At 36.9% G+C, this 27,430-nt stretch overlaps 1 protein-coding gene across 2 annotated transcripts; it reads left to right on the forward strand.

Moving 5' to 3' along the window:
• The first annotated feature begins 345 nt into the window (after positions 1-345).
• GOPC (golgi associated PDZ and coiled-coil motif containing) lies at positions 346-27,430 on the forward strand. 2 transcript variants are annotated; one of them, XM_015622973.2, is made up of 9 exons: positions 346-711; positions 13,903-14,067; positions 16,351-16,374; positions 19,703-19,878; positions 20,165-20,330; positions 21,606-21,701; positions 22,468-22,632; positions 23,307-23,487; positions 24,012-27,430. In XM_015622973.2, the coding sequence occupies exons 1-9, from the start codon at positions 439-441 to the stop codon at positions 24,128-24,130; spliced, it is 1,365 nt and encodes a 454-aa protein (XP_015478459.1). In that variant the 5' UTR covers positions 346-438; the 3' UTR covers positions 24,131-27,430. The 2 variants fall into 2 exon arrangements, with proteins under 2 accessions (XP_015478459.1, XP_015478460.1); XM_015622974.1 differs by lacking the exon at positions 16,351-16,374 and having other exon boundaries at positions 424-711.

Genomic DNA, 27,430 nt, shown 5'->3' on the forward strand with positions numbered 1-27,430 from the left:
GCCCGCACTATGTACATATTCTTTACTATGTACCAACTTAGCATATGTCTGTATGGACTATATGTCAACATAAAAACGGCCATAATTACAATAATGTGCTCGAGGACGGTCCCCGTGACCGGGACGGGGCCGCAGGAAGGACAGGGGGACACGGGGAGGACACGGGGACAGTCCCGATCCCCCCGGCCAGGACGAGCCGCCCCATCCCCTCACAGCCAGCTCGTGCCGGCCCGCAGCGCCCCCTGCCGGCGCGGGCGGTGCGCTCGGCGGCTCGGCGCTCGGCCGGCGCTGCCTGCCACAACACCAGGCGGCCCCGCGGCCGCCGCGCACGCGCGTCCCCGCGCTCCCTGCGTGGCTGCCCCGGGAGCGGGGCCGGGAGCGCGGCGGGAGCGGCGCGGGCAGTGCCGTGTGAGGGGAGCGGGCGGCAGCGGCGGCACCATGTCGGCGGCGGGCGGTGGTCCCTGCGGTCCGGGCGCGGCCGGCCCGGCGGCGGCGGCGGGCGGCGGCGTGTCCATGTTCCGCTGGCTGGAGGTGCTGGAGAAGGAGTTCGACAAGGCGTTCGTGGACGTGGACCTGCTGCTGGGCGAGATCGACCCCGACCAGGCCGACATCACGTACGAGGGGCGGCAGAAGATGACGAGCCTGAGCTCCTGCTTCGCCCAGCTCTGCCACAAGGCTCAGACCGTGTCCCAGATCAACCACAAGCTGGAGGTGAGGGGCTGCCGTGGCGCCGGGCGGGGCCGGGCCGGGGACGCATCCCCGGACATGCCGGGGTGGCTGTGCCCTGCCCCGGGGACACCAGGAGCTCCCACGGGTTTCTTCCTGCTCGTTCCCTGCCCCGAAACAGCTACGGAAGATTCACCAGGCCCCGCGCTTTAGGATTCGGGCCTGGCCGCGGCCATCCTCCCTCTAGGTTTGGTAATTCCAGCTCTGGCATGGAGCGGTGCGTGCCAAAGGAGTTCTCTGTGATGGTGAAAGCAGGAATCTTGGGCAAGAGATGCTGCTGACTGGTCTTCTCTTTTCAATGAGTCAGAACTAGAGGACAGAGTGAAGCTTAAGATGCGCCAGGGGGGGTTTAGGCTGGACGTTAGGAAGAAGTCCTTCACAGAAAGACTGGTTGGACATCGAAATGGGCTGTCGAGGGTGGTGATGGAGTCACCGTCCCTGGAGGTGTTTAAGGAAAGAGTCTGGTTGCCATGGTGGTGTTTGGTCACAGGTTGGTCTTGATGATCCCAGAGTTCTTTTTGAGCCTTATTGATTCCTAGATTCTCTGATTTTGGAAAAGCTTGTAAAAGAAAGGACAAAGGCAAGATCGAAGTGCTTAAAGCTTAGAGTCAGTAGTCAAAATGAGGATATTGTTCCTCCTTACAAGTAAAGGAAACAGAAAAGTGGATTTGGGATGGACTTTGACAGGTCCTCTTGTTTCTTCACACTTCAAAGCAGATCAAATAGCTCTCTGCCAAGCTTAGAAACTGAAAATAATAGCAGGGGTCACACATTCTGTGAGGAGAATAATAACTGGCCTTCCTTTTGGAAGGTTTTTTTCATGCCTGATACAGAGTTTCAGTCAGAGTGGAAGAAAAAAAGCCAGAGCCAAGTTATCTGGTCCTGAAGCTGCCGAGAGGCAGGGCTGCAGGTCCTTTGGCCTGTGGAAAAACTGGAGTGCTCTGGAAGGAGATTCTGGAGAACTTCATAGTCATTTTGTATCTATCCAACCCGAGTGTCTTTGGTTTAGTAGGTTATTTAGGGTGTCTTCAGCAGGTGTGAATGTAAGCTGCCCTCTTGTCTATTAATCACAATTAGAAGGCTTTTTATGTTTCTTCCTCAGTTACCTTTTGCCTGGACTAAAGCCTTCCATTTTCTTAATTGTCTCTTGTAGGCCATACTTTTTAGACTTCTACTGTTTGTTCTTTTAAATTTTAAGGGTAGAAGAATAAGAAGGGAAATTCTGAGACACCAGGAAAATATGGGCTGTGTAAGAGCTTCAATAGACAGAATTCCCTTCTTTCAGTCCTCTGTGTTACACTTATTATAATAAAAGAATTTTAGAGTCTTCTAGCAGCAATGTGCTCTTCTGAAGGTGTGCCTTTCAGTAGGAAGTAAAGTAAGTAGATTGTCTTTGGTTTTATTCAGGTTTCTTCCTGGTATGAAGACATTGTTATGTAAAAGAACCCATGGAATTTTACAGAGGAGTAGGATTTTTCGGAGTAGAACAAAAATTTCATTAGACTAGGAGTTTTTTGCATCTCATTCTTTATTTCACCAGAATGCTTATTGTAGTGGTGTTTGTGTTCCTCTATGTGTTTGTGTTGGTATGCTGTCTTATATGTTTCAGTATTGGGGTGATACAGATATATATATAGATCTATAGATATATATAGATATATATAGATATATATAGATATATATATTTACACACAAACACACATACAGTACCAACCTATAAAGTAGACTTCATGAAGTATAGTAAAAGGAGATTTATGAGTTTATGGTAGATAACCAGAATTTATTGCATATTACACAGGCATGGTGGGTTGTTGTGTAGAGGCCTGTAAGCCAAGGGAATTTTCAGGTTATTTTAAGAGAATGGATTTGGATTTCTTTGAAAGGTCATTTCAAGCTTTAATATTTTGAAAGGAAGTTATATAACTCAGATCCTGAAAGGTTTTTTTGTATCTAATTAAAATCATCAGGAGCACCTAAAGAACTGAAGATTTGTGCCTAATCTCTTAGGAGTTGAAGAGCCAAAAGCCCAGTTAGCAGTTGTTAATAATTATTATATTTATTGTGTATATCTACATGATTGAGGTTGTTGTTTGATAAAAATGATGTTGATAATGTAGAGTGAGTAGTTTGGAAGTGAATAAAAGGTCTTCCTTTGTAAAGTATTTTTATTACTCTGAGTAGTATTAGGCCTCATACATATAAAGGCATTTTTATCTTTCAAATAGACCTTTAGAAGACTTTAGTATTGCCTTGAATGTTGTTCATTTGAGGACCTCATGTTTATTGGAGTCATAAACTTGAAATGAAAACTGCCATTTAAAATCTCCAAAAGATGGAGCTGCTCTGTTGAGAATGAATGTCTTGTCTTCTTACGTGCACAGATTTCTAATCAAAAGCCCCAGTGACCAATATGAAGAGTACAATTACATATTTTGGAAGAAATCACTAACATCAATATGGCATTTAGGATGTGATTGGTGGTTTTACTTAGTTTTTATAATGTGAGTTACTGTACTTCATATAACTTTTAAGATTGCAATAATTTCCTAATAACTCACCGTTGTAACTTAATACTGCTTGTGCATTTTAAAGCTTTTGTCGCAGTCACAAAAATGTGCTCTGTAATAGTTTACTTATGTACACTTATTCAAGCCAATAAACTAGATCCATCTTGAGAAATACTAAGATACTACAAATAAATCCTTTATTTGGATTGAAATAATACTTGGACTGAATCTAAATTTGTCTCAGGTTACTCCTGCAGCTGCATTTGACTGAATTTGTCGTACTGAATAAGTGATATTATTTCATGAAGGAAAAGAACAAAAAGTTATTAATATCATTCTGTTGTTTGTGGATACCATTTCCTCAACCAAAATTGATAAGTCTTATAATAACATTGAAGGCAAGAATAAAGAAATGCAGTTCTGACTTTATCAGCTTAATACACATTCTCTGATGGGTACAACCGCTTTTAAGAGGCACAGCTTGAGGTACGGTGGATGGAAGCTCCTGCTGTAGGACTCCCCAAAAAAATTTTTGCCATCTTTCTGTATATCTACTTCTAGAGAGAGGAATTTAGGTAAAATACTGCATGAAGGATGTTCCTGGATAGTGAAAGAAGTGTTCCAGGAAGACAATAGTTTCCGAAGAGGCAGCTGTATGTTGGTAATTCTGGGCCAGGTTATTTTTAGAAGGACCCTGAAGGTATTTCAGATGCAAGGGGATGTATACAAAAAAATTTACTTGTGCTTAGCATGGTGAAAGTTTATAAATTTACTACTGTGCTAATAATATTTGCAGTCTTAAATAAACTAGTCATATGTGGAGGGTAGGATTTATTTTCATAATTTTCCTGCTGGTCACAGTAGGACAGAGTTGAATTAAGTAGCTTGTCAAAGAGGAGAAAAAAAAAGTCTTTGGCAATACAAGCCATTGTATTTTCTGAGATCAGCCTCATTTCATTTTGAACAAATGGAGAAGTGTATCTTGTTAGTAGGATAGTAGGGATCTCAGTCTTTTAGAGCTGGTGACAGACATTTAAAGGATTTTTTGTGATTCTGTATTGGAAAACTGTATAAATCAGCAGATGCAGGCTGTGGTCAGTGTGTGAGACTTCAGAAAATGTTTAACTGAGAAGCGGTTCACCGGTTTTGTTTTTCCTGTTTGACTGTTACTTGACTATGACATTGTCTAAATGTCCATTTCAAAAAATAAAAGTTCTATGTATCTGCAGTTTTGTAGAAACAGAAGAAGTAGGTCAATGTGCCAGTGAAAACTGAGCTTGACTTTGACTGCCAATCTGATTCTGCAATTTTAAATGAACAAGCTAGAAAGGAATGTTTGGTGAAGCACACCCTGTATCTTGGCAGATGTGTTAAGCCTGTGTATATGCTGAAGCTAAGGAAAACATGTATGTCTAAGAAGTTAAATGTAGTTTTATGTCTGTGATTAAATTGGAATAAGCGTGTTCAGAGGAACATGTTTCTATAAGCTGAATTCTTCTGTAGGTAACTCATAACATATTCAGTTAAAGCACATATAGAATGATGTGGGTAATGTGGAGATACATATCTAAAAACCCCAGCTGCAGTCTGGAAAAGCTAAATGTAGGTGGCTTTATGTGTGGTGACTTTCCATAAGCATTTAAGTCCATCTTACGGGACACACTGCTGAGGTATAGTCCTGCTCTGTTGTTTGGCAGTATTTTAATCAAGGTAGGACTATACACCTTCTTAGGAAGGTCTCTCTGGATTTTTTTTTCTGCCTCTCTCCTTTATTTTGTAGTGAGAAATGAACTTGTTGATGACCAAGGTATTTTTTTTGTCGATGTGAGATATGTATCTACATACATATAGAATAGTTGCAATAGCTTATTTACTTTTTTTCAAATGTCATTAGTATTTCCAGTAGTTACTGAGGTATTATTTTATTAATTGGACTTTTAATACTTTTTCTCTTTTGGAATAGAGATCTGTTGGTACTAGATGGAGTATACTTTTTTTGAAATATCAGTGGAGTGAAATTTGGTCCAGCTAATTTGTTATCTTAAAATGTGAGCATTTTTCACATATGAAGGAAATAGAGATTTACATGCATTTTTTCAGTCAGCTTATATACTAAGTTGTCATTAAGTGTGATACATGTAACTTCTACCAGATTCATTATGCCCTTCCTAATTACAATTATGCCTATACTTAATTCATGTTTTCCTGTATCAGAAGCCTATATGCCTCTATACAAATTTAACTAGCCTACTTAATTTTCAGTATGTGGTAAAGTGTTTTCCTTTTCTGTCTCATTTGTTGGGAGCTGCCAAAGGGAAAGTGAGAGGAAACCAGTATGCTAGTTTATATTTCTTAGGTTTTTTTACTGAGTTATGTTGCATCGGTAGTATAGATTTCAAAATAATGATAATAGTAAAACTATTGATATGACTTCTAAGAACAGATTTGTGTCTTCCTGATAAACAACTAGAAGCATGAGCAACCTGACAAAAATAGTCATTGTGAGGAAGTCAGAAATTTCTCCCTGTCAGTAAAGTGATTTTGCAAAAAAGTGATTTGTTCTTCTGTGAAGGTGTAAACAGAATAAAACAGTCAAGCACGAAGTAAAACAGTAGCAAGAAACAGTAGCCAGTATTTTAATGATAGAGCTGAAAAAGATCAGTCACAGGCATAAAATTGTTGGTGGACGTATCCATTTATGTAAATGGAAACCAAAATTTTAAGATGCTTTATTTAAGATGTGCTATTATTATTTATCGTTTAATTGTTGGGAGGAAAAATGTGAAGATAATTATATGTCCAGAATGGTCTTCAGCATCATACACTGCATTTTTACCAAGACTACTTACATAGCTACACTACCATACTGTTTATTTATGGAGTCATTAGTCATAAATTTTCATGTTCTTATTTCTTTCATGTTGTTCATGTTCTTATTAGCTGCATGATAAAGACTGTTTTGTTAAATTTAGCGTTAGCTAAAAATTGAAGTCACAAAGGTCCTTTTTGAAGTCACAATAATAACGAAATAAAGGCTTTTAATATAATCTAATAATCTGTCAGTACAGTCTTTTCCAGTATCTTGAAACATTTTCATTTTTGACAAGTGGTAAACACTGTGGTGAAATTGGGGGGTTAGCATAAAAAATACGGTTTCCAAGTGTATCATCTAATCAGAAACTCATTTTGTGCAGTGCTGTCATATTGTTTGGTTTTGCAGGGAGCACTATGAGATGAAACAGGGCTCTGCACTGTTCCATGGTTTCTCATTCAAAGCAGTCCATTAAACTTAATAGGGTTGTGTGACAAATTGCACCAAGTGCTGCTTAGTAGACTGGAATAATCAAATAGTCAAGACTGAGGAAGAGTAGAGTGTTCTTGTCTTTTGGAGAGCTGTAGGCAAAGTGTTGAAGTGATATTGGTGAGATATGGAGCCAGTCCTTTCTTCAAGGAATTAGAGAAAGGTAATAATAAGGAGCTCCAGCTACCTTCACATCAAGAGGTTGATGCAAAGTCAGGGGACCCCATGAAAAATTGGCAGTATGTGGGCTTTGCAGGCCAGGCTCTGTTGTTGTGATCTGGTGTCTGAATGTGTATCTGCAGGCTGTAGGAGCTCCAGCTGTCATGTTGTGAAAAATTGTTTTCTGCCCTGCACTTGTATAATGTTATGGGAACACTATGGAGTAACATTTTCTTTGTTTGTAAAGTATAATTAAAGATTTTTATTTTTTTACCTGCATTTTCCTTCAAATTACATTTCTGTCTTCTGAAAAATGCCGCCAGAATGAAATGATAAGCGAATATGCTAGTGTCATATATTGATATTTATACTGCTTTTTTGTGCATATGCTAGGACAGAAGCCATGGAGTAATTGTAGCATTGTAGTGTGTGCTCTGTTGTGTTTCATGATCCTGGGTCCTGCAGCCTTTAAATCAAAAAGGTTAATAGTCCTGATCAGGAGTGAATGTTGAAATACATAAATGCATATGTTGGTAAACTTTATGGAGTCTAGTATAAATTACATAAGGACATGCTGCTGAGGAAATAAAAGCACCTCATAAACTTGATTTGTCTGTGAATTTTGGTTTGATCCCATTGTAAGATACATAAGGACCTGTCCTTTAAAATTAGCTATTAAATATATATAGGTACAGCAGAGGTGTTTTATTAGTAACAGAATCAATGGAGCTTGGAAATCGTGTGATTTGTGGGAAATGGAAGTGTTGGATGCTTTCTCAAGTCACTAAGACCTCCTGATTCAGTCAGTTCTTGTTATCTTGGAAACTCTTGGGAGTTTCCACATCACAGCATCCTTTCCTTTGCCTTTTTGTCTCTACATTTTTTGGTTAGTTGGCTGGACACAAGACAGCAGCTCAGTCTTTAGCTCAGAACTGCATGTGTGCTGCCTGTATACCAGGCTGTCAGCTTCTCTCTCTGTATGGGTTAAGCAAATTAGCTAAAGATCTGACTCTTTTCTCCCTCTGAAAGGTCACTAATCTGTCACTACTAGCTGTTTAGTGCAAAAGTTGTATGTTGTAGGAACTTTAAGGATACACACCTTTACCCTTTTAATAGACTCATTTGTATCTTGAAAATTGTTCAGTTCAAATCAACAGGGAAGGAAGGTGAAATAGGGAGAAATGTAGACACACAGATGAAAAGATGGCACTAGATGGCCTTGCTTAGGTAACTAAAAAATTCTGAAATGTGCTCCTAGTTTCTGGCAATCGGAGATTATATGGTGGAAAAAATAATCTTCAGAAAGACAGTTTTCAGACCTTTATAAGTTTAGGAGGCTTGATATAAGAATGAATTAGGTGTACCCTAAAGACCTGAAATTAAACAAAAACTAAAGGCATTTGATGAGTGCTTGGCTTATGACTTTTAGTCATTTGAGGCTGGTAATGGATACTCTTGTATATATCTGTCTGCCCTTTGCTGAAAAATCTGTGAGCTGCTACTATGTTTGAATTATGCTTAGACTTTTTTTGAGCTAGAAATTCATATACCAAGAAGTGCATTCATTACACTTTGAGATAATTCAGGTCTTCCTCTCATTTTTACTTGGTGTGGTGAATAATGCCAGTCTTGCTGTGGTATTATTCAGGCCTATGACCCAGCTTCCCAATACAGCTTGGCTCCACTTTGACTGCTCATGTCTGGACCATGTGTAAGTCATAGATATCTTTTATATCTATTAGCTCAAGTGAAACTCTTGTCCATATCACAGAAGTTACTGCAATGATAGCTCAGAAAATGTAAAAACCTATCCCAAAGCTAAACCCATCGTTATTATTTTATCTAACGATGCCATCTCAGTTTGCCCCTCACTCCCCTGCAACTGCATTCCCTATCAGTAGTGGAGGTTGTTTCCTGTCACCATGGTATGTAAGTCACCATCATCCCACTTTCTGCAGTTTTCTCAGTTTCTGTGTGTTCTCCCTCATGCTTTAGATCTTCAGAGGTTTCAGTATTGCCATCTTCTAGTGCCTCATTCAAGCAGTGATGCTTCCAAGCAGTCATACATAACTTGTGGTTTTAGCATGTCTGCTTCCTGTTGAGCACTTCTATGCACAGCTACCTCTGTAATTGTACTTCTCTGTTACATTTATTCATCCTTTCCTTGATGTCTTTACATTGTTAGCTGTTCCGGGTAGGGTCTACATTCTTGTTCTTTACAACGTATAAACTTAGTAAAAGATCTTTGAGTATATCTCTGAGATCTAATAGAAATAAATTCCTTTTGGTTAGTTACTCTAAGTATTCTGGTAGAATAAGTAATGGTCACTTCTCTGTTAAAAAAGTGCAGATGAGAGTACAGACCATCATATGAAAAATGTGATATTAATTAATTGAAAGAGGCTTAAATGCTAATATTTTGTTCTAAGACTCCTGATGCAAAACGCTAGTTAGGACTTTAGGAGCTCCACTATAAATGCAATTAACCCCAGCATTTAAGATGGCATTTATTTTATTGCCAGGTTAAAATACATATTCATTATAAGGTAATTGTAGCAAACTCAATTTTTTGATAATTTGTAACTGCTTGAACAGGAAATAAGAACTGTTGATTTCAAAGAGGACATTGTCTGGGCTCTTTTGCCTAGAGTTTTGGGGTTTTTTTTAAATTTTTTGACATGTTCTGTGGAATAAATATTAATTGCTTAAGCCATTATTTCTTTTATCTCCTATGAGAATAGAAAGAATAGTTTATAAATTCTTGAGTTATTTCAGTTGAAATTGGCATTTAATTTTCATAGCTGTAAGATCTTTGAGAAATACAAAATACCCGGGAAAGGGCAAAATATGTCCCAAAATTGACTAAATGTTTAGGTAGCCTTTCTAAACTATTTTTCTGGTATCATCTGAATCAAAGGGTTAAAAGAACTTAGAAGCTAGGAATGTAGCTAGCAAGGCAGAGGCAATATATTTTGTTTAAGAGGGGTAGTCAAAACAATGCAAAGGATTAATAATTATTAGATGGACCTAATTGAGCTAAGGCAATATATTACCTGCTTGACTTAGTTGTGTTTATAGAAGGAGACAAGAAAGATGAGCCATTGTGAAGATGAAGAAACTACAACTGCACCTGGGCCTAGAAACCAGCCAGAACCAGGATAGGGAGGCCTGGATTATGGCCAAAGGACTAGAGAGCACGCCCACAAGACAAAGGTGAAAAGTTTAACTTGAGGAAGAGGTTCCTGACCTCTTAGAAGACCAATGACCCCTTTCAAGACCCACTAACTCAATTAGAAAGAAGCACTACACAATCACTGGAGGACTTTGAGCTCATTTTAATATGAAGTGGGGCTAGGTGGAGTTAGGAAATGCATATGTATAGGCATAGTAAATGATTACCTGAATATGCAAGATTTCAGTAGATAAAAGAGGGCAAGAGCTTTGTGGAGTTGCACACACGATTTTAGGAGGATACTCCTCGTGCTGCCTGACATTGTAATAAACATACCACTTTAATTAGCTGGAGAGGCTTTTGTCTGTGTATCACATCTGGATGTTAGATTGTGTGGAAGATAAATGCTGAGTTTTGCTATTTGGTGAATTTGACCAAGATCTCCAGTTTACTTGAATTGTAGACTTGTATTTAGAATTTAGAATAGCCTGTGGTGATAATCTGAAGCAGTAGCTTCATGTCCTGCCTGCTTGATTCACATACGTCTAGGTGTAGGTTTTCATGATTAAATACTAATTCCATGACCACAGTTTGGTCATGCTGTTTGTTGTGCATTGGCTGGGGCAGAGACACAAATGAGAGAGCAGAGAGAAACCAAGGTATAACCTTGCAGCGTGGTACTTGCTAATGTGTGGTAATTGCTGATCTGTATAGTTGTATTCTGCCCAGAAGGGTTCTTTTTTTGGCTGAATCAGCAAGTTACAGTTAAGAGGAGGTTATGAAAGTGAACACACTACCTTCTCTTCAACCTCTACCCCTCATTGTTCTCTGTTCAAAGTTTCTGTTCTGCTTTTGTTGTTTGGTGGCTCTTCCTGGCCTCATCTAACTATGAAGCTCAATGGTCTCCTGTGGGTGGACATTTGTAACTTCTGCCTCCAGGTGACTTCTCTGCAAATTTTAGGGTAGTTGCAGGTGACCACCAAAATACATGGCATCTCTCTTTGACAGTCTTGTTGGAGAGTACATCCAAATTAAAGGATTAGTAGAGTTGCTTGTGCAGCATTAGTTTATCCTTGTGTTTATCCTATTATGTTTATAGAAATTGAAATATAACATTATCTGGCACCATCTTTTTGTGCAGAGCCCTTGCCTCATTCAGTGAATGCTGCTCTGGGAAGGAATGGCCTTACTGATAGTCCTTGTTTGTGCTCATGATTTCATCTGCTGTCTCTGCCCCATTCTTGGTTTTTACTGAGTAGCTTCCAAAATTGAAGATAGGTTAGATTTCTAACAGTCTTTTCGTATGTTTTCTTTATAATAAATTGAGGGATTTTGGATTTTAAAAAGTGCTGTTAAGAGTAATATAAAGGAAAATTAATTGAGTCGGCCAAGCTGAGCATGGTAGGACTTCTGTGAAGTAATAATAAAGATTTGTCAGCCTTCATAGAAGTAGATCACAGGATATGAAAGCAGCTTGTTTTGTTTGCATTTTGGTGTGACTCTTGTGCCTGCATCTGTTCCTGGGGATAGATTTATAACTTTTCATAATGTGTTAAACAAATTAATTCCATCATACATGCATTTCTCATTTTTCTTTTTTTTTATTTTGTGCTCTTCATTTATCCTAGCCTTACAGTACCTGGAGGGAGGTGACAAGAAAGATGGGAGAGGGACTTTTTACAAGAGCATGTAGTGACAGAACAGGCAGTGGTTTCACACTGAGAGTACTTTGAGATTGGATAATAGGAAAAAATTATTGTGAGGGTGGTGATGCACTGGAGCAGGTTGTCCCAAGTACCCCATTCCTGGAAGTGTTCAAGGCCAGGTTGAATGGAGCTCTGAGCATCCTGGTCTAGTGCAAGGTATCCCTGTCCATAGCAGGGGGGTTGGAACCAGGTCTTTAAGGTCCCTCTCAACCCAGGCCATTCTGTGATTCAATGATTCTATGATTAAAACAGCAGGATATTAATTTAAATGTTAGGTTATATGTGGGGTACTATTTTTAATTTTTGTTAGTTTGACAGTCTTTTTGTGATACTTTTGGGGCATCATTTACCCTGCAAAGCTGGTGGCCATCATTCTTACTGCTTTGTTAATTGCATAGGGAAGTAAATTCAATTTTTTCTTCCCACCAGAACTCCAATTGCCCTTCTTCATTAGGTGAGGCTGGACAATATAAAATCAGTCTAATTTAGCTGTTCTGCCACTTTGCCATTCTACAGGTCTTTTGAATTAGAGTAGATGAGAGAGCGTGTGTGTGTATAAAAAAACAGTGAAAGTATGTTAGCTGTTAGAAAGGAGCAAGAAAGTAGTGGTCTTATTTTTTTTAAAGTAGGCTTAATATATACAGTATGTAATAATAACAAAATATTGTTACTATGTGAAATTGTGATTGGGTCAAACTGTGCCTTCATTATTAAGGTCTTTGTTATATGCTCTGTACTGTATCATCAGCTTTTATGCTGGTGATATTTTCATTTTCTGGGTTAGTTCAGATGTGTATCTGCTTTTGTTAGAAGGTAGGTAGACCACAGCAGAGAGACTTTAACTGTGGCTGGTCACTGGGGACAACAATGCAGCTTTGTAAGTAGCTAATTTCTGTGAAATTACTTGGCTTTGTAGAATTTTAAATACCATCTTACTGCAAAAGGCAATTTCTGCTTTAGAGTTCTGCAAGGGTTTGCAGATTTTTCAAGATTTTTTTGCTATTCTGGCAGTTGGAAGGTGAAAATGCATGCAACTCCATTTCTTTGGCAAGAAATAAGTGCTGGCCTGATCTGCTGAGGCTCTGCCTCATGGGACAGGGAGGTAGTTCTGCTCTCTTCAGTCCTAGAGACGTGAGACTAAAGGGCATAGCCAAGAGGCAGGAAGGGAGATTGTTCTTGGCAGCCACACGCTGATCCATCTCATCAGATGCACTCTGGGTGCTCTGGATCACCTCTGGAAGTGCCTACTTACCTCTGAATTACTCTGGGATCTTGAGGAGGCTGTCTGTCTAAATGATATACCCGAAGTTAGACCCAGTAAACCCTCGCCACTGATAGTCAAATCCTTCCTGCTTTTTTTTCATTAACAGGTACAGACGTTTTTTACCAAGCTGCCTTGCAACTTAAGTTTCACTATTAATTTGGATGCTAGTACAGTGTTGTTAAAATACCTAGAATATTCTGCTTTAATATGAGAGGGCATTTTTTAAGAATTAGTCACTTTTTCATTTTGGTCTTTAGTTCCAAATCTTTTGGATGCAAAAACATACTCTGGGAATTTACCTAAAAATACCCTGAAATTCTGCGGGGTCTTTTTTGGCAAATAGTAGCTTTAAAACTTATATAAATGTAGCTTATCTTATAAAATACTACTTGAACTTTAACTTGTAAACATGTTAGTATTTGTTCTTTCATTACAGATTTATACATGAAAACGGTTTTTGAAATGTTTCAAAACCACTTTTTTCTAGAGTTAATAGCTATTTCTTCTTTTCTACATCTGCATTTTAGGGGCATTTCCTGGCTTCTGATTTACCCAACTAATTTGCTATTTCATTTAATCTATTGATAATAGACCAGCTGTAAATAGGGTTATTTTACTTCAGCATTGGAGAAATAATTGTCATTTTTACTTTGAGCACCTTTTTTCAATAAGATTTAGTAATTTTACAATTTAAAATTGTGTTTACATTGCTATGGGTGTAAATCCTACATAGTTTTAATGCCATTGCCTTGATTTGGAGTGGATATCAGTATCACATGCCGTTGTCTAAATGAGGGAAAGCTCAGCTGTTGTTACTCTTGGCAATATGGTCATTTGGTGCTAGTTCTGTGGTTGCATGAATTTTGTGGCAAGAAGCTGGGGAGAAAATCCTACAAATGATCCAGTGTTAAAGCTGGGCTACAGAGGAATGTGTGACAGCAGGTATTCTTAACCTGTATTCCACCGTGTACAGCATCCATGGACCAGCAAATGCTGTTATGTGTCACAGCTCTGGTGACCCCATTTAATCCTTGTTCTCATTACTATGATGGGTTGTATCTTCACAGGCACAGTTGGTTGATCTGAAGTCTGAACTGACAGAAACGCAGGCAGAGAAAGCAGTATTGGAGAAGGAAGTGCACGATCAGCTTTTGCAGCTGCACGCTGTTCAGCTTCAGCTGCATGCCAAGACTGGTCAGAATGTTGACTCCGGGGCTATTAAAGCGAAACTGGTGAGTATGGAATTGAATGTGGGATTGTATTGTTCTTCTTCCTCTCCTGGCTGAAGTTCTTCCTTGGAAGGTGTGAATAAGTGGATTACAAATTTTTATGTTAAAAACATTAACTTTTATGCTTTTAAGTAACACTTATAGTTGCTTGTTAGCAACCATTAAAAGAAGATGAATAATATCAGAATAAAGAATAAGGATTTGAGAAGGTTTTTTAAAATAAACCATTTTTAGTATTTTCTGAAAGTAAAAAAAAGAAAATGTCTTTGTGATTTATAAAGCTTTTCTGAAGACTGAAGTTGCAAAAGGTAATAGAAGAAGACTGTAATAGGAGCACTCAGTAAACTACATGTTTTTTTAAAACTCAGACCTTTACAAAGCCCACCAAAGGTTAACAACAATTAATCTGTGCAGTTAGTTGACATTGACTGATAGCCTGAGCATAGACTGCCTTGTTACTAGCCACACCACTGATTTGGGCTCTAATACTATGACTTTGAAAATTAAAAGGTAGAGTTGTGATTTCTAACTGTTGGTATGAACCAAAGTCTATCTCTGAACTTCCTACAACTGCTTCACAGTTTTGTTGCAAATACCTACTCCCAACATATGTTGAACATCAGATTAGTCTCTTTTGCTATTTTGTCCTGTTAATTAATATACGATAAAACACAGTAGTAATCTTTAAGTTTTAAAGGATGTCTAGGCTAATCACTGGACAGCAGGAGTAACTTTGTGTTTCAAATTCAAAAGCTGTAATTGATTAGAGATGTCTTCCTAGGGCTACATAGTTGTATATTCAGTATAAGAGCAACATTTTCTGGATTGTCCACGCATTATTTATTCTGTACTGAATTATGGCTGCAGTATGGTGAAGTTTATTTAGAGTTTTGAATAATTCTCATAGCTTTTAAATAAGCATTAGTTAAATATCAGCAGCATTTTGTAAGTGTTAAACTGCGTGTAAACAGGTTTACACGTAGAAAATTTTTTAAGTTTTTAAATTTAATGCATCACTGTGAGAGATTTTGGTCCCCAAATTTTCTTAGGCTTAACTTCTGACTAACACAGAGACTAATACCTCTAAGCTTCTTGTTTCTCATTATCTGGTTATAAATGATTTCTAAAGATATACTAAATTCCCATGCTATTGACCACAGTCTTTTTCCCACAGATGACAATAAATACATTTTAGATACATTGGTTCAGGTTTATGTATGTTGAAATTGAACTTTATTAACAGCTTAAATTGATATTCTCTGCTTAATTTCCTTTAGTTTTTCCTTTGTATAAATATGAGGACTAGTGTTTTGAGTTTGTTTTACTTTGCCTTTAGGGATTCATAGCTTTAATGGACAGAAGCTCAACTTTAAACTCTTCTAGATAAAGAAAGCTATGAAAGTTCACAAAGCTAGAACAAGCAAAACTGAGGCTGCTTAAATGACAATAAAATGGGACCTCTGATGTTTGGTAAATGAAACTGTTGTGTGGACCTTCTGGCACTCAGAAGTTATCTGAGGGCAAAGAGGAACTGTGTCAACAGAATGTGCAATGGGGAAATAAAGTTCTACTAATTGACTTCCTTCTTTCTTGAGGGACAGACACTTGTTTTGTATGTAGAGTCTTTAGACTCTTAGCGTAAATGTATCTTCTGTAATCTGTAAAACTGTACATAGTGGTGAGCTAGGACATTTTAAAATATTTAGATTGCTAAGCAATTGATAATTGTGTAGGTCAGGCCAAATCTGTTTTTAGGAGTCGGGAATCTTCATAGTCCAATCATAATAACTCTGTGAGAAAGAATATGAAGTTGGCTAGTTGAATTTTTTTTTTTTTGTGTTTTTGCACTTGATGCCTTTTCTGATACTTCTGCCTGTCCTTTATGTCCCTCTTGTAACTCATATTATGTTGTTCTTTCTGAAAAGAAAAAAAAATCTATTACCTGTATAACATTATATTACAGGATGGATTTTCTGTGTTTCTTTCATGTATATTGTATTATCTTGCTATTCTTTATAGAGATTCTTGGTATTTTAGGAAAAGGTATTGTTTTCAATACTATGCTAAAGCTAAGTTTTTAATAAGATTTTTAGTAAATTTGACTGCAAAATGCTAAAATAGTTGCTAAATAGAATTGTAGCAGTGTGCTTGTTCTTTATGCCATTTAATGAAATACATAGTCTGCTGGTGAAGTCCTTTTGGAGTAAGTAATGTATATTTTTGCATTTTCTTGAAGTACCTATTGCCTGTTTCTCTAATTATGGAACTCTTTTCTTCTGTCTTAAGTCTGTCCTTTCTGTGGATGAAATGGTAAGTATGCTGATTGCCTTTTTTTTTATGTTTAAGCAGTGCTTTTTGTTTTGTGCAGCAACTTATATCTGTGTTGGCCTCAGAAACTGGCAAAACAGATCTGGCTTTTTCCTTCTTCCCAACAGTTAGCATGATGCTGTGTAAAGAATTTCCTTTGCATTTTAATTTTTCTTTTCTAGATGTGGATCCCTCTTTCCTAATTCTGTATGTATTCTCTTTATTATTGCTACAGCTAGTTTGGGGTGATATCTGGCAACTTGACATTCTGAAAGATAGTTCTGGCAGAGTCTCAAAAAAATGTTAAAGTGTTACACAATTGCTAAATCTTAAACACTGTACACATCTATGAGTGTAATATGAAGTATTCTGCATGTTGTATTTTTAAAAAATCCTGTCAACTCCACCTTTTTTCCTCCTTATTTTTTTCATGGGCATGATTTAATATGGTTTACACTGGTTGTTGTAACAGCCAGAAGCATATGAACTCAATAATACATAGATATGAAGAAAAAGTGAAGCAAACTTGACTTTTATCGTTTCACAGTGATAAACTTGAAAGGTTTTTAAACAGCTTTTCTGCTTTTGTTGTATGCTTTGTTATTATTACTCAGTATTTGGTTTTTTGAAATGCCACAGGATAGCTGGTAACTTTAAACTTTAGTCTTCAACCTTGCTGTAACTTTTATTTTTTTTACATTACCAACAGAAAATACATTTTGTTTTCAGAACCTATGCCTTACTATGAACACTGTAAAGCATGAAACTGTTCTATAACTTCACTTCCTTGATTTTTTTAAGCATTTTTGAGACTTTTGTCAGATCTTTTGACAAAAGATGTCATTTTGTCATTCCAAACAGGACATGCTCTTTCAGGACATCTTCAGAGATTCTTTATTGAAAACATTTTAATTTTGTATTTTTTTTTTTTTTTAATTCATGTGGTGATCAGTTGGAGACAGTCCATAGAAGACCGGATTCTGGGTGTAATTTTGCACCTCTGTCACAGAAGGGTAGTCATAATAATGGAGAAAATGAGAAAACATTTCTAGCATGTTTTACAATACAAGGCATTTGCCTTGTATTTTTGGTGTAACATTTAAAATACATGACTGAAAGTGATCCTACTTAGAAATTTAACGTTTGGCTTCTTGTTTAATTTAAACAACAAATCAAATTCAGAGAAAATCAGTGGACAATCTGAGTCTGGATGAGGGTATTTAAGCTGGCTAATTTGTATAAATACTGTAAAATGTACTGCATAAAATTCACTGGTATAATAAAGGATCTTTGATCACTTCAACAATTCACTTTTCTGAGGGAAGTTGGAATATGCTTATCTTAAATTCTAGTCTTTGTATTTGTCAAATAAAAGATGTTCTAAAAGTGGGCAAACAGGGAGCCTATACTACTATTTAGATCACCTTAATGCAATATTGACAGTAGGAACAGAGCTAACAGGAACACTGTATTTGTATATGGACTTTGTAGCTGCTGTAAAACTGGTGCTAAGTCTGAACTGTGACTGTTCTTACTCCTCAAGTGCGTGGCAGAGACAACACAGCATGGTGGCACTCTTGAATTCTTGTACTGAAAAGAGCCCAAGACCAAAATAATAATAGAAAGAACTGGTATAATCTTAGAAACTCTGTTCCTAAAATGTAGATTAGTCAAAATTCTTGGCTTAAGAGTGATCCTGCAGTTGAGAAAGAGATTTGCTGCAGAGTCATTTTCACAAGACAACTCCAACCTAAAGGCCAGAGACCAGAAGTGGCTTTGTGTAACATGTTTTCTAACATGCCTATGGAGCCAAACTTGATCTGAAAGTGGGTCAACATGGGAATTGCAGGAAGTGAAATGCTAGTGATTTCAAGCAATCCTCGAGCTGCTCCTGCTGAGCACTGTGCTGGGCAATTGTTGACCAACATGTACTCTCTTCTTCTAAACTAACAGAAATTTTTAACAGATGAGAGAGGTAGTAGAGTTTATCAAGTTCAGAGTTGACTTTCTGGCAAAGTCAGTAAATGCTTCCATATATCTGTTGTGAAAATAACTGCATTTGGAAGGACCAACCTTTTGTAATTTCTCATATGTGGCAAAATTGATCATATTAATGGTTTTATAACCAGACTTGGAATAGTGAATTGCATATGCACAATTTGATAACAGATTTGTCTTGCCAGTTCTGTAAAATTTTGTATCTGTCCTGTTGCTTCTTTAGTAGCAAAACTTCCTGGTTTTATTTAACAATGTAATTGGTACATCTACAGAGAAGGGGTGTTTTTTGGGTACTCCAGATGTCTTCTAAAATGCATTATGGTAAACTTAGTTTTTATTGCTGTTTCAGTTGACAGCCATTTTTGAAAGGAAACAGTATTAGACCCTGTGTCTTTACTATTTTCCTGGTTTTTGGTGGGGGGTTTCCCCCCGCTTAGTAAAAGGGATGCTGAACAAGATATAAAAGATACAAGTTATCTATCAAACATTCTCTCCTTAAAGTAGATTTTGTAGATTAGCAATCTAATTCCTTTTGCAGCAGTACCCTGGGTATTAGAAAAGGTAATGACTATGCAGTCTCTTTACATTTGGGATGGAGCAATGTGGGACTAATTTATATTTCCATAAAACCTTTTTCAGGGGGTGAGGCACAGGGAGATAGCTTGCTTCAAGTGTGGTTTTAGTGTGGGTTTTGTTTTTGTTTTGTTTGGCTGTGGTTTGGTTTGGGTTTTTTAACAGCTATTTTGCGCTAATTTTCTTCCAATTTTGAGAGGGTGGACTTCGTGTGTAGAATCCTTGGCTTTATTTATGTGGTCTTCAGACTCTAATCTGGAAATGTCTCTGGCTGGACATTTCTTGGTTGTTTGCATGAAAATAATTTTAATTTTAGGGACATATGGGCTTATGTTTCCATATCATCATCATCATCATCATCATCATCATCATCATAGTTAAAGAATTTAGGTAAATTGAAATATTTATTAGCTTTGTAGTTACTCTTTAATTTTAAAAACAGTATTGCTTAACTTTGAATGTCCTATTTGCAAGTCAAGAAAATGTAAGCATGATATTCAGGCTACTTAAATTTTACCACCTTTGTGTAGCATACTATGCAAACCACTAGCTGTAGTGCCAGAGTCCCTGTTTACTTTTACCTTTTTTTTTAATTTCTCTTCCTGCATGCATGTCTCGTACAAAGGAAAATAATTTCAGATTGTGTATGGAGAAACAGTAGGTGTCAGTAAGTGTTCTTTCATTATTAACTTGGATAAAAGCTTTTTAACATTCTTTTCTTGTTTGTTTGTTTTTTGGGGTTTTTTTTGTCATTGTAAAGGAGAGAGAACTTGAAGCTAACAAGAAGGAAAAAGTGAAAGAAGCTCAGCTGGAAGCTGAGGTGAAGTTGCTGAGGAAGGAGAATGAAGCCCTTCGTAGACACATAGCTGTGCTCCAGGCTGAGGTTTATGGAGCAAGATTGGCAGCCAAGTATTTAGATAAGGAGCTAGCTGGAAGGTATGTGAAGTCAATCCATGTCCCCTAGCATAAGATGTTTGTTGTTGTTGTTTCCTTCCTTTGCATCCCCAAAGGCAGATTCAAGGTTAGTACTAAGTAGGAAAAGCCTCGCGTTTCCACTTAATTAACAAAAGGAAGAGCAAAAAATCCCCAGGGCTCTTGCACCAGGTTGCTGCATGACCATCTGCTGTAGCCACATGAGGCTTATTGAGGTGTAGGAGTCCTGCAGTGCCTTGCTTTTCCAGCTGTAATGCAGCATTGTTTTACTCTCTTTGCCACTATGTAGGGTCCAGCAGATTCAGTTACTGGGCCGGGATATGAAAGGACCTGCTCACGACAAGCTGTGGAATCAGCTGGAAGCAGAAATACACCTTCACCGCCACAAAACTGTTATTAGAGCTTGTCGAGGTCGGAATGATCTCAAACGACCAATGCAAGCACCACCAGGACATGTGAGTTGAAAAGATGAGCCATTCCTCCATGATTTCCAGACATGAGTTACTTCTTCATCTTTGTGATTGCTTTCATTTCAGTGTTGTGTTTTTTTCATGTGTCACTTGTAAATATGTTGTTCTTTTGTATGCTAAAGGACAGTTCTGTGCTGAATAGCATATCCCTCTAAATGGCCACGGAAAATGATACAATTCCTTTGATTTAACTAGGAGCACTCAGTCCTTTTGAAAACTGAGCCTCTGATATATATATATATATATTTTTTATTATTATTTTTTTAAAATATATTTATATATTTATATATATTTATATTTATATTTATGTGTATATTAACAGCAGAATTTTGTAAAGTAGGTTTCAAAATGGTGGATCTAACTTATTTGCAAACCAAGAATAAAGTTTTTAGCATTAGATTGAACTGAAATAGATTTTAATTTCTTTTCTTAAAAGGCCAGATAAATTGACACTGTAAAAGAATTATTTGTAGGCTTTTGTTTTTGTTCTTCCTAAAGGTACTTTTTGAAACAAAACTTTTAAACAGCATTTCACTACAGGTATATTTGGTAGAACTCACCCAACTTGGCATGTCTTGTTAATCTTCCCAGTGTTCAGTGCCTAAATCCAGACATTTTCAGCAAAGTGCTTTGCTTTGATGTGTTCTAAATACCTTAGTTGGTCAGATGGGTCTTACTGCTTATGTTGCTAATTTCATATAAAACATTGGTGGACAAATACATATATTTGTGATTTTAAAGGTATGCATAATGGCATCAGTGACTTAACAAAAGGAAAAAACAAACCTTGATTTATTTAGTCTCTCTTTAGGATTTGTGTCCAATGGCTTTGGGTGTGGTTTATTTTTATTACAATAAAAATAAACTCAAGCAAGCAACCTCTTCCTTGGGAGTATATTACATCATCTTCTGCCATTTGGTTACTTTTAGGATGAGTTTACATCATATAACATGTCATGTAGTGCTTTACTAATATGTGGCTGATTTGCTTCTTTTGAAGTTACGTTCTGGGTTCTGCATTAATCAGCAGTGAAGTAATTTAAATAATTATTCTCATCAGGGGTGCATAATGAGGAATCTTTTCTGATTTCTTTCCCTTTCTGTAAAGGGGTACTGTAAATTTGTTCTGCCTGGAGCTAGTCTGAAACTGTTGCTCGTAACACTGCCTGTATGTAATTGCAAAAACCCAAAACGCTGAAATGCATCAGTTTTTGGGTCACACGTTTATGTTTGTGCTGTGTTTGTTTTTTATCAAATTAGGATCCTGATACCTTAAAGAAGAGTCAAGGTGTTGGTCCAATCAGGAAAGTTTTGCTAGTTAAAGAAGACCATGAAGGACTAGGAATTTCAATCACAGTAAATATTTGTATTTATTTTCTTTGACACAGAAGCAGCAATTCAAGTTTGTATTCCTACTTCTATTAAATATGGATCAGTAAATGTATGGTTAGAACAAATTAAAAAGCATACACAAATCCATAACTATGATCACAGAACTTTAAGACTCATTTTGATAGATTGGGAAACAGATAATTGCTACTTTATGTTAAACTTAGGATTTTGGCTTAATGTGTAGGTATAGACACTTTAGCAGATTAGCCAGTGGTGATTCCAGGTGTAAGTATTAGAAAAGCAGAAGCAATCTGAGACCTGACTTCCAAAGTTTAGCTGTTGTGATTATAACTTTTTTTAAAGTACCTGTATTGGCATCTCTCACCTAACAAAGGCTATGTAAACTTTTTGCAGCAAATTTGGAAAATTTTTACTATTATACTTTTATTCTAAATATGAATACTGTTTCTTGCAAATCAATATGGTGCCTGATATGCTTTTTTTAGTGAGGTTTTCTGCTTTTCATTAGTTTATATATGATTTTATAGTTTTATTAGAATTCAGAATGGCATGCTTTGACTTTGAGTACATATTTGAAATTTTCCATTCTTCTATGGGGAGAAGAATTAAGGGAAGCAGCTCACACATTCTTAAACATTCTTTGTTTGAAGAATGATTTCTAATTTTCTAAAATAGAAATTGAAATAAGCACTTTAGGAACTATATCTGAATGTCAATTTTATGTTAAAAGGCGTCTCAGTTAATTAAAATTTGCTTTTTTTTTTAATAGGGTGGGAAGGAGCATGGTGTTCCAATACTGATCTCTGAAATCCATCCTGGGCAGCCTGCTGATCGATGTGGAGGACTGCATGTTGGTGATGCTATTCTGGCAGTAAATGGAGTTAATCTAAGAGATGCCAAACATAAAGAAGCTGTAACTATTCTTTCCCAGCAGGTCAGTTTGGACCTCTTATTCATAGGCATGTTTAGGTGCTTCATGTGTTCTGCCTGCTGAATTACCTCAAATTTTAATGTTTCCTGTTAAGTACAGTGTAATCTTAACCTACAGTGATTCTTGAGGCTCTATCACCTTACACTTAATTCTCTTATGTTTTACAATTTAAGGAGAAAAAAGCTAGGTCAGTAGTGGTTCAGTTAAGCATGTATTGGCTAATCATTATTCCATAAGGCTGATGAAAATCAATTTATTACATTGCACAACAGAAATAACTTATTTAGTGACATGTATTTTACTCTTATGACTGAAGAACTCCAGCCAAACTATGTTTCTCATATGCTTTGTGGTCTAGAAACTTCCTGATTTGCTTCCCATTTTCAGACAGTTAACAGGTGTGTTTAAATGATCAGAAAACTTCCTCTTTAGAAATCACTGTTTGAAATGTATTGGCAGATAAGAAAGATGGGTAGTTTTGGTAAAGCTTAGCTATAGAGCTGTTCTACTTTGGTTGGTAAAAATTCAAATTCCTATCCAAAATATTCAACACAACTGTTTACAATATGTGTTTACAACAGTAAGATGTATTTGTTTTACTAACCTAGCTCGTCTTGGTAATCATGCTGGATAGCTGTGCAGTAGTAAGTAAATTTGTATTTTTGGCTGTATTTTAGAGAGGTGAAATTGAATTTGAAGTAGTGTACGTTGCTCCAGAAGTTGATTCAGATGATGAAAATGTAGAATATGAGGATGAGAGTGGGCACCGTTACCGTTTATATCTTGATGAATTGGAAGAAGGTGCAAATTCAAGTTCTAATAGGAAAGATGCAAATGTGGATATCAAACCCTCACAAGGTAAACCTTCTAAAATGTGTTAAAATGCAGTTTAATTCTGAAGTCTCAATATGTAAACCAATATCTGGAAAAATACTGGTTTTATATTCATTTTAAAATTAATCTGCTGTCAATTCAATTAACCTACTAATAGACTGTCAATTCATCTGGTTGGTCCCTCACTGTTTGGCCTGGTTTACTTAGATACAGCTGAATTAACTGAATTAACTTATGAACTTTTTTCATGGGCATCTTTTCCCAAAGGTTGAAATTCAAATTTATTCTTATCTTCTCCTACCTCTGACTCGGAGTTGTTAATTCCCCTCAACACTGCATGTTGGTGGCTTTTTCAGATACATTTTTTAAATCAGAAAAGCAAAGAAACAGTTCCTATTTTCCTGCCATACTGTGTTTTGCTAAAAACCTGTCAGCTTTAATTTTAGTAGTCATTTGAGCAAACATTCCAGCTTTTGAAACAAGGATCACTGATCTGTCCTTCCCAAGATTGCTTCTTTCCTTAAATCGATTTTCTTTTTAACTTGCAGTGTTTGATAAGAAGCCAAGTATTGATGGACATGAAAATGGAGACCTGGGGAATTCAGTGGAAGCTTCATTAGAAGACACTGCACCCAAATTAGCCCGTTCTGCTGAGTCTTTATCCTAAAAACAAACAATCAAAAAAAAAAAAAACAAAAACAAAACCTGGACAGATCCCATCTTTGGGAACAATTGATAATCAATATTGACTGCTTAAAGTTGCATATACTAGTGTAGGTTGTAAAAGGATGATTAAATGTCAAAAGGAACTGTATTACTGTTGCCTGGAAAAAAGGCGGTTACCTCAGGGCTTCATTGTGAGCAATTCTAAATGTGGAAAACTGTCTTTTGCGTGACACACAGTAGTTATTGAACACACAGCATGTAAAATGAATTTCTTTTAGTAATAAAAGAGTAGTCCCACCAAAGCGTGGGATTTTTAAAGTGGATAACCTCAGTACTTCCACTTTTAATCTCATTGATGTCCCTAAGGAAGCAGAATAACGTGTGACCAGCCTCATTTTGACCCTTGGATGTTTTAAAGGGACAACTTATGTTCACTTTGGTGTGAAACATGCTTTAACCCTAGACAGATGGGGGTGGGGGGATGGACACTTGTTCCATTGCATCCATTTGTTTTGTATTTAGGATTTTTGAACTATAACTTTAAAAAACACTTTTTTTTTTTTTTTCTTGGAATAGTAAAGATGAGAGCTTTTATTTGAGCAAAGACTATCAAAACCCACATAAGCAGTGGTGTGCTTGCTAATCATGATCATTCAGCCCATGGTAATTTTATGAGTGAAGTTTTTTGATTTTCTGTTTTTATTTAAATTCACCACCATTTGTTCCATTTAAAACTTGCTGCAAAAGTAGTTAAACAGAGTAGTATGGGGTTTTAAAAGTGAAATTAGTGGAAAAATTACTCACAATTAATGTGAGCCCTTTGGTATTTTTTTCTGAGCATCATCAATTTAGCATTTGTTTTTGAATGGATATGGTTACTGCTAACGTAGAGTTGTTTGAGTTGGTCATCATTAGCTTGACCTTATGAAATGATGAGTGCTTTTGATGCGTACTGAACATACTCATTTCACTTTAAAATAATCCTTAAAGAAGTAGAAGTTGAGTGCACAATACTTTACAGGAGGTTCTCAGAATCATACGGTGCCTGGCCCTATCTGTGTTATGTTATGGCAGTCCTGTTAACCTATAATTGTCTTACTGTTGAAGCAAAATGTTACTCCCTTTGTGAGAGCAGTGTATCTTAAAATAGTTTTTTATTGGTGTACATCTAAAGGCCCCTGGCATGGCTGCAGATGGGGAAGTTGAGGATGGTGTCTTGAACAGTTTCTCATGCTCCATTTGTAGCTCTCTTGGTGAAGTGCAGCACACTCCACAGACAAACTCTACATTGTCTTCGCACTTACTATTTCAGCATGCAGTGCCATCTCTCCTGTTTACTGCAGGCTGTTGAACTGTAATGTAAAATGGTTTTGTACATTGAAAGAGGAACTAATGTGAAAAGACATCTTTGCAAGTGTTAATTGTAGGGTATAAATACATAAGAAAAAACCTCAAAGGCCTTTAGAGTAACATCAATTAATCTTATGTTCTAAGTTGTGATGTAGAACACAGTTACCTTGTCTCTCCTAGGAGCACTATATATATATATGTTTATAGAAAAAGCCTAAAAATGTATATACTTTATTCAAAGATTTTGCTATTTATGAATCCCTTAACTTTGCTATTTACACGATCATTTTGTGTGTGTGTGTGTGTGTGTGTGCGTGCGTGTATGAGTTCCACTTACTCAGTGGAGTAACATTATTTGGTTCATTTTTTATACTAGTGTTTGTCGTACAGCATACTGTTGAAGGTTTTTAAAATAGTCAAGGCTGTACAGTTTTCACCGAACAGAAACTAGTATTTAAAAATAAAGCTGTGTGAAGAAGAAACAGGTCCCCAGGCATGTTTCTTTTTCTGAAGCTTCAGAAACTTGAGGACACATTGGCTCTGTGTTAGCAGATGAATCCACTGCCAGAACTTTTGCATCCAGATTTGTGTTTTTCCCACAGCTACTCAAGCAGAGTGCCCTCTGAATCTGTCTGTGGCCTGGAACAGTCAGTGTCCTCTCTGTCAGGAAGGGACAGTTCAAAGCTAAGTTGTGGTCATCTTGCCTTTGAAAATCATTGCTGTGTGAAATCTTCCTGCAGTTCATAGAAATTTGTCCAACTAGTCTTGTAACTTTTTAAAAAGACTTTCAATTTTCCTGTATAGTTTCCCTTTATTTGAGGGAAAGGTGAAATTTTTTATTTATTTTTTCTTCTTTACTTTATGGCACACTGTATTTTCTGTTCAATGGATTTGATCAGTTTTAGCCTGAAGTGGAAGAATGTTTCTAGAGTTATTTTCCTAACATTCCTAATCTGCCAGTTTCACATGATGCTGTGCTCTCTTCTTCCTCTGCTGGACCTTTTCTCTTTATTTGTATCTCTGTATGAGATCAACAGAAGGAACAATTGCTGAGGAAAATGACTGGGAGTAGACATATCAGGTAGCAGTAAATTATCACCACATTTTCTTCCCAGCAGTTTTTATAGTCCTTGCTTAGGAAGCTGTGGATGGGAGGATTTTGCTCAGACACTGCAGTCTGTCTCCATGTACACTGTACTTGTTACCAGTACAGATTTAATATACTGGTTTATTTGCAATCATACTGAAATGCTTAGAGATTAATATTTAAACTGAGAAGTTTTGCAAGTTGAGATTTCCAGATTCAATGGACAAATGTGTGTTCTCCCCTTTGTCAGTAACTGGAAGACTCAGTCCTGCTGAATCCCAGAGGCTGAATGAGTTAGACTTGGAAAAATTTCTAAGGATAGTCAGTGTTCAGACTTCATTTTTATTTTTTCAAGTGTAAAACAGTTTACTTGCGTGTGTATATATATTTTTACTTAAAAAAATAAAATAATATTCTAAAGATGATTTTGCAATTTTTTTGGTATACAATTCCTTTCCTATTAAAATCTTCAGTAAGACAATTGTATTTTAAGCTAAGGGTGGACAGTGTTTGTTGGCATCTGGGACCAATGTTAATTAAAAGCATGTAAGATAAGGAAAGTGTTTTACGGCAATAAATTTAACTCTGATTGAAGGTTGTATCTAGTATTTCCTTTGTAGAAGTGTATTCTTGGTGGTGAAGAGGGTTTGTATCCATCTCAATATATGTTAATCCACAGTTGTATCAAACAAAATACAGGTATTTATTGTATTTGTCCAAACATAATTACATCATGGGTTACTCTCATTTCTGTAGCAGATAGAACATTTTGCAAAACATGTATACACCTGCCTAAGCTGAATATATTTTTATTAGCCTGTAAATAAATATACTCTTCTGCATTGCACTGATTTCTGAACCTAA

This window comes from Parus major, chromosome 3 (assembly GCF_001522545.3).
Source record: "Parus major isolate Abel chromosome 3, Parus_major1.1, whole genome shotgun sequence".
Lineage (NCBI taxonomy): Eukaryota > Metazoa > Chordata > Aves > Passeriformes > Paridae > Parus > Parus major.